This window comes from Tursiops truncatus, chromosome 5, assembly GCF_011762595.2.
Source record: "Tursiops truncatus isolate mTurTru1 chromosome 5, mTurTru1.mat.Y, whole genome shotgun sequence".
Classification (NCBI taxonomy): Eukaryota; Metazoa; Chordata; class Mammalia; order Artiodactyla; family Delphinidae; genus Tursiops; species Tursiops truncatus.
This window is the reverse complement of record NC_047038.1, coordinates 2778931-2785933: the sequence shown is the minus strand read 5'-3', so window position 1 is coordinate 2785933 and position 7003 is coordinate 2778931. Positions and strand designations below refer to the sequence as shown.

The 7003-nt window shown below is 66.5% G+C and overlaps 1 protein-coding gene across 1 annotated transcript; it reads right to left on the bottom strand.

Annotated features, from left to right (window-relative positions):
• Nucleotides 1-425: 425 nt before the first annotated feature.
• On the bottom strand, nucleotides 426-5476 carry HMX1 (H6 family homeobox 1). Its single transcript, XM_033856604.2, has 2 exons — nucleotides 4653-5476; nucleotides 426-1797 (listed from the first exon to the last, which is right to left on the bottom strand). The coding sequence occupies exons 1-2, from the start codon at nucleotides 5047-5049 to the stop codon at nucleotides 1142-1144; spliced, it is 1053 nt and encodes a 350-aa protein (XP_033712495.1). The 5' UTR covers nucleotides 5050-5476; the 3' UTR covers nucleotides 426-1141.
• Nucleotides 5477-7003: the final 1527 nt, after the last annotated feature.

The window sequence follows — 7003 nt, the reverse complement described above, 5'->3', positions numbered from 1 at the left end:
AAACCCCTTATGTTAGAGATGGCTCTCAACTCCAGTGCGGGACGGGGCAGTGGATGCAGGGGGCCACACAGCTGGCAGCCCCTCGTGCCGGGTGAGTGGCCAGCGGGCTCTGCCTTCGCCTGACTACTGGCTTTCGGTTGTCGCTAAGGCCCCGGAACTGAGCGACAGAGGATGCAGAATCCCCTCTTCCACCCTAGGCCCCTCTCCTCCCCGACCCCGACTTCCCCTAAGGTCTCGCTGGGTCTCCCTGTCTGGAGAACGTGGGGGCTTGAGAGTACAGCTCGCAGACCCCAGCTCCTGCCTGCCCTGCCCACCTGCCCCCGGCCAGCATTGGAGGGTGCTCCAGGAGCGGGGAGACGGTGCCCACCATAGCCCATTACCAGAGGAGAGGCTCGGCCCCAGTGATCACAGAGCAGCGGCAAGTGTCCAGAAAACGTCCCTTTTTATTCCATACGCAAATAAGTAGATTCATTTAAAAAAAAAAATGTCTTCGCCAGGATAACCAGGGCCTGCAGCCTGGGAGAGAAGCCCCAGTCTGGCCCCATCTCCAGAACGGACAATCTGAGAGCAGCGCCGCCTGGAAGGATCTTCACCCCTTCCGCTCCACAGGGGCTCTCTTCCTGGGATTCTCTCTCTGCCAGCCCGGAGGCCTGCTGCCCTGCCCGTGCATAGTCCCAGGCAGGGCTGTTCGGGTTGGAGAGTGGTCACCTCCATGAAGCACCTGGGACAGCCTGGATTTGCCGTGGACTGCGCCCAGCCGCTGGCTCCGGCAGGGCGGGGGCTGGATCTGCTCCGAGGTTGAGGCCTGTCCCCGGGGGTGGGGGGCTGGGGGAGGCTCTGGGCTGCGTGGCCGACTGTCTCTGTGATGCTCTCTTCCCAGCGGGGATCCAGCCTTGCGACTGTCTGGGGAGCCACAGTCACCTGCGTCTCTGTTACATTCTGGACGATCTTCCGATCTTCGGACAGGGGTTCGGCTCGCCCGGGCGGCAGCCTGCGCTCCCCGAGGCGCGGGAGGGCCAGGGGAGCGTCCCTGCCCTCCCTGACGGACGGCCCCCTGGCGCCACCGCTGCCGCCTCGGCCCGTGTGCGCGTCCGCAGAAGTCCCCACTGGCCACGGGGAGTGGGCCCGGCCGGCCGGGGGCTCACACCAGGCCGGGCATCTGCGCCCGCAGGAAGGGCACGGAGGCGGCGGCTGGGAAGGCGGCCAGCGGGTAGGCGAGGGCCCCGGAGAAGCCGAGCAGCGGCGGGGGCGGGGCGGGCGCGGCGGGCGCCAGCGGGAAGGGCAGCGCGGCGGGAGCTCCGGCGGCGGCGGCCGGGGGGCTTTCGTGGTAGAGCACCGGCACGCGGACCAGGCGCTGCGCGCCCGGCGGGGACAGGCTGGCGGCCTCCAGCTCGGCCGCCAGCTGCCGCTTCCACTTGTTGCGGCGGTTCTGGAACCAGATCTTGACCTGCGTCTCGGTGAGCTGCAGGGAGGCGGCCAGGCCGGCGCGCTCGGCGCTGCTCAGGTAGCGCTTCAGGTCGAAGGTGGACTCGAGCTGGAAGACCTGGCTGCGCGAGAAGACCGTGCGCGTCTTCTTCTTGCGGCCGCCGCCCCCGCCCCCGCCGCGCGCCTCCCCCGCCGCCGCCGCCGCCGCCCGGGCCTCGGCCAGCTCCGCCGCCTCCTCCGCGCCGGCTGCCGGGCCCCTCGCCGCCAGCTCCGCCGCCTCCCGCTGCACCGCTCCCGGCCCGGGGTCCCGCGGCCAGGCGCCCTCTGCGCGGCCCATCTCCTCGCCCGTCTCCGGTGAGTCCCGGTCGCTGGCTGCAGGGGGGAGAGGAGGAACACGGGTTGGTTCCGGAGGCTGATCCCCCGGCCCTGTCGCTGAGGTCAGCTGCTTCCCCCGCGAGGTCACCCACAGCCACAGGCAGGGAAATTGTCCCCACGCAGCCCCACCTACGGCAGATCTCACCCTGGGACCGGAGAAAGGCAGAGCATCTGGAGGTGAACTTGAAGACCTGAGCGATGCTGCAAACCAACACGCTGGCCACACACTCACGCCCAGAGCCGTGCATCCACACGGAGGGCCACAGAGGGAAGACGGAAGAAAAGGAACACAAAAACACAAACAGAAACACAAAAAGAAGACTGACTCCCTCAAACAGTGACTTCGAATCAACACACACAAAAGCCCCGGAGGTACACCTCACGGAGGAAAGGATGGTCCTTCTGAGAAACGTACACACCAGAAACCAGCACAGAGAGGGCCTCATCCCTCGCGCTCAGCCCCAGGCCAAGGCCCCCAGACACAGAAATAAAGACCTGCCATCGCCTCTCCCCACTCAAGCCCAGGAGCAGATGCAGAACGCCCGCGTGCACAGAAATATTCCCATTGATGGAGGATAAGCAAATGCAAACAATTCCCCAAACCAAACTCCAACCAGGTGACACTGGGAACCTATTCTCCCCCGATTCCTGTGCCCCTAGTTCAAATGTCCATGGAGATGTGCCCTCTCTACCCAAAATCACACTCAGAGAGTGCAGACGAGGGCACCTCTGGCTCCGTAGAAACACGCGGCAGCCGCATCTCACCCCAGACACACTGGGCCCATGGTTGAGCCTGCGGGTTTGGGCCTACAGAAGCCCACAGAGGGTCCCCGAGCTCATGTTCCAAGTACCAAGCCGCACACAGTCTCCCAGAGGAGACGCCTCCCCTCCCCAGGGCTGGCAAGGGGTGATGCCTCCAGGTGAAAGAGTCTGCCCAGGGCCCAGGTGCCGGTCCAGATTCCAGGCCCAGCTTGAAAAGGGCAGCTGCCTGACTTCCGGGCTCAAGAGGCCAGCTCAGGCCAGCTTCCCCTGTGCCTCAGGCCGAGGCTCCTGGACACAGGCCGCAGGTCAGCATTGCGGCCGTCGAGTAGAGCTTGGCCCGGCCAGCCCTCAGAAGGCAGCGGTGAGCCCGCAGCGTGAGGAGCCCGCAAGGTGTGCAGACGCCGCAGGCTTGTGTCTGTAGCTTGGTCCCTGCGCTCCGCGGCTCCCCCGGAGGTGTGCCGATTTGCGTGTGTCCCTGCCCAACCCTGGTGGCGTGAGCCCTCGTGGTGTCCAAAGAGGGGTCAGGTTCCAGGCTGGCATGTGTGCGACCAGATATGGGGGGGGCAGACTCACAGAGGCCCACATGCTGCCACACGAAGACAAGACAGGCCTGCCAGCTCTGGTACAAAACAGGGACCCCTAACCCGCATTATACGAAAGAAGAACCGGCTCTTTGGTGGCCGCCTGTGGGGCTGCAGCTGTAGAAGAACCCCAGGGACAAGCGGGGAATGCATTCCCCCGCCCGGGGAGACCCTTTTCACAAACACCCCCAGAAGGGCACTACGTCTGATCACTCAATTTCGGGGCCAACACTGAGGCCTGCTCGAGCTTCCCGGAAGGGAAGGGGGTAGGGGCCCGGGACCTTCTGGGTGTAGGCTCTGAGATGCGGGTCCCTTTGCGAGGGGCTCAATCCCACACCAGAGAAGGGGTTATCCAAGACGTGAGAGGGGTCTGGCCCACCTACTACCCCCTTCCTCACCCGCCCCCCCAGCACTCGCTAACTTTCGCTCGGAGCTGAAAGTATTTCAGGGCCTGGAAGAGTCTTCAGTTGGCCTCACAGTGTGCGTTTGTGGGGGGGCTGGCAAAGCCTGGGGGCTGAGGTTAGAATAGCTTCCTACTCCTCTTGCCCGGGGCGGGGGGCTTCCTCCAAACGGCAGGTCCCCAAGGGAGGCAGCGACCCCGGGGAGGCGAGTAGAACTCAGGGGCTGGGACGCCCAGTCAAGAGGGGCGATCGATCGGGTTCCAGGGCTGAAAAACCCCCCACCCCCAGACTCAGAGCCCTCAGCAGGGAACAAAGGCGGGGGAGGGGGAGGGGCAGAAAAGGGAGAGAGAGGGGTGGGACTGGGGGCGTCTGGCCTTGCACAGCCACAGCCCAGGGGCTTGGGAGGCCCAAGAGGGAGAGCCAGGCCCCTGCCCCAGGCCCTGGCTGCAGCTTGTAGAGGAGATGGGACTTTGGGGACACGGCTGCTGGGGAAGAGCGCTGTCCCCCGTCCAGCCTCCACAGCAGCGGTTCCCTCTGCTCAACGCCCCCTTTATTTTGCTGAGTCTGACTCTGTCTCCTGACCCTCTCTCTTTCCTTCCTTTATCTTTTCTCTGTTCTCTCCATCACTTATGGGTTTCTTTTTGCTTTTTGTTTTTCATCTTCTCTTCCCCCCTCGCTCCTTTCTCCGCCCCCAACATCCCTCTCTTTCTTCTCTGTCCTTTTCTCTTCTTTTCTGCCCCTCCCCCCCGTGCCCCCTCCCATGGCCTGCCTTCCCCTGTTGTATTCCCCACCCCCCTTCCTTTTCTCTTCTTAGCTGTCTGTTGTCCCCTGTCCCCAGGTTCCCCTCCAAGGGCACTCCAGAGCCTGGTGATGGGTGAAGCCCAGAGCCTGCGAAACCTTCTCCCTGCATGGGGACCCTGTCCTGGAGAGTGGGCCTCCAGACCTGCTCAACCAGGGGCTCTGCTGGGGCCCGACACGACCCAGAGCCTCCTACAGACGAGGAGGATGGCCCAGAAAGGGCGCCAACGAGCCCAAAGTCCCCGAGCAAACGCTCGGGGAAGAAGCCGGCCCCCCCCCGCGGCCCCCCCTTCCCCGCGCCCTCACTCACTGTCAGGGCTGAGGCCGCCTCCGTAGCCTCCGTGCGACGGCGAGTACCAGCGCGTGGCGCCTCCGCAGCCCAGAGCGTAGGGCGGCCCGGGACCCGGGGGCGGCCGGGGACCGAGGCCCAGCGCGCCCGGCCCAAGCAGCGCCCGGGCCCGCGCGTCCCCGCTCGGCCCGGAGCCCGCGCGCAGCTGTCTCCGCCGCTGCAGCCGCCGCCGCCGCCGCGCCTGCTCCGCGTCCTCGTCCTCAGGGTCGTCGTCGTCGTCCTCCTCGTCCTCGCGGCCGCCGCCGCCCTGGGCCGCGCGCCCAGCGCCCTTGGCCTCGGCTGCCAGCAGGTTCTCTATGAGGAAGGAGGAGGCGCGGGCCGGCGTGGCGCGCCCGGGCTCCGTCAGCTCGTCCGGCATCGCGGCCGCCGGTCCGTCGGGCTCTGCCGGGCTCCTCGGGGTTCCGGGAGCCCGGGGTGCGGCCGGTCCCGGTCCCCGCCGGGGACGCTGGCGCGCGGCTCCCTGGCGCACGCGCGGGCCGGCCCTGGAGCCGCTGCCCGGAGCGCTGGCGTCGGGCCCCGCGGGGCAGGCAGCGGCCTCCGCGCCGGACTGGGCTGGGCCGGGAGCGGGTGCGCGCCGACAGCCGGCCGGGCAGCAGCCTCGCTCGCCTTTCACGTCGCCGCTCTGGTCGCCGCCCGGGCCGGCCCCGCTGGGGGCGGGGAGGGCAGGGGAGGGGCCAGCAGGGGCGGGGCGGCGCGGGCCGGGCGGGCAGCCAGCTCAGCCCGAGGATGCCGCGCCGGCCCCGAGTGCGGCCACTGCTCGGAGACGCCGCCCGGATCCGGGCGCGCAGGCGGTCGCGCGTCCGAGGGCGGGCGGCCGGCGGCCCAGGCGGGGGGTCGCGGCCAGTTCGGCCCCGCGTGATTCATTCCCCCGGCCCGAGCCACCCGAGCCGGGGGTTGGAGAGGTGGGGCCTCGGTCGCGGGGCCGCCTATTGGCTGCGGGGCTCCGATGAGAAGCAGACTGGCCAATCAGTGTCCGGCAAGGGCAGTAATTACCTCGCTGAGGGGAGAGTGTTGGACCGAGAGTGAGGAACTGCGTGTGTGCGCGCGCACGAGTGTGGTGTGTGTGTGTGTGTGTGTGTGTGTGCGCGCGCGCGCACGTGTGTGTGTGCTTGTATGTATTTGTGTGCATGTGTATACCGTGGCAGGAAGACCCCGGGGCTTCCAAGAAACAGCAAGAGAATGGGTTAGTCATTTTTTTAGACTCCGGATGTCAAGGCTGCAAAATTGTGGCATATTTTTAATATATACACTTAATGAAATATGGATTTAATGCCAAAGGTAGTGCGATAGAACTCTCTAGGTCTCAGATTCAGACTCAAAATGTAAGAAAATGCTAGCCGCCACCCCTATCCCCGTGGCCCTGCCGGCAGAACGCCCGATGTCACACCCGCTGAGCGAGAGGAGGTCTCCACCGTCCAGCTCCCTAAGAGGCTCGGGCCTTAGTGGCGGGCGGGAGCCATTGCCCCGGCCGGCCGCGTAGGTCTTAGGGGCAGGCCCCGACTGTAAAGCGATGGGGAGTGCCCTCCCACTTCTGCAGCAGGGAGCGCAGTGACCAAAGTGCATCCCGGCCCACGCCGTCGCCCTCGGAGCTGTGGCCACTCAAGAGTAACCTTCTGACCGGCTTCCTCTGGGAGCGGGTGACGGCCGAGTCACCGGACGGCAACGCGGATGCGCGGGCGCAGCAGGCTTCACCGGACGCGGGTTATCGCGGAGAGGTACACCCAGCCTCCCAGTGCCAGCCGGGGGCCGCGACCAACCGAGTGCCGCCCGCCGCCTCACTTTAATTTTCAGAACAACCACGGTGGAGGGAGCATCAACCCCATTTTCCAGAGGGAAAAACAGAGCCGAGGAGAGACCATTCCAGATGGTAAGTGGCTCTGGCAGGCCTGGAATTCCGACAGTCAGGGCCTGGGGCCCTTCTGGCACCGGCAGCCCCAGAGTCGGATGGGGATGGGAGCGAGAAGCAGCTGAGCAGCGGGTCTAGGAGGCCGGGAGGCCGGGTGGGGCTGAGGCCTAGTGGAGGGACCTTGCTGGCCCACCTGTGGCCGCGGAGACAAAACGGTGAGCACTTCGGGTGCGTCTTCTGGCTGCAGAGGGAGACGGTCACCGCCACCCCCGCCCCGCGCCACCCCCTTACCAGCTTACCACCCTGAGCGTACCTACCCGCGGCTGCCGGGAGGGACCTCTGGTGCCCAGTGGCCTGGAGACCTTGGGTGGGAGGCGGGCTTTTCTGCAGACTCGAGGACAAGATGCTCGACCCATCTCCTCGCCCTCGCATCCCGCCCCAGGAGCGACAAAGATGATCAACGACA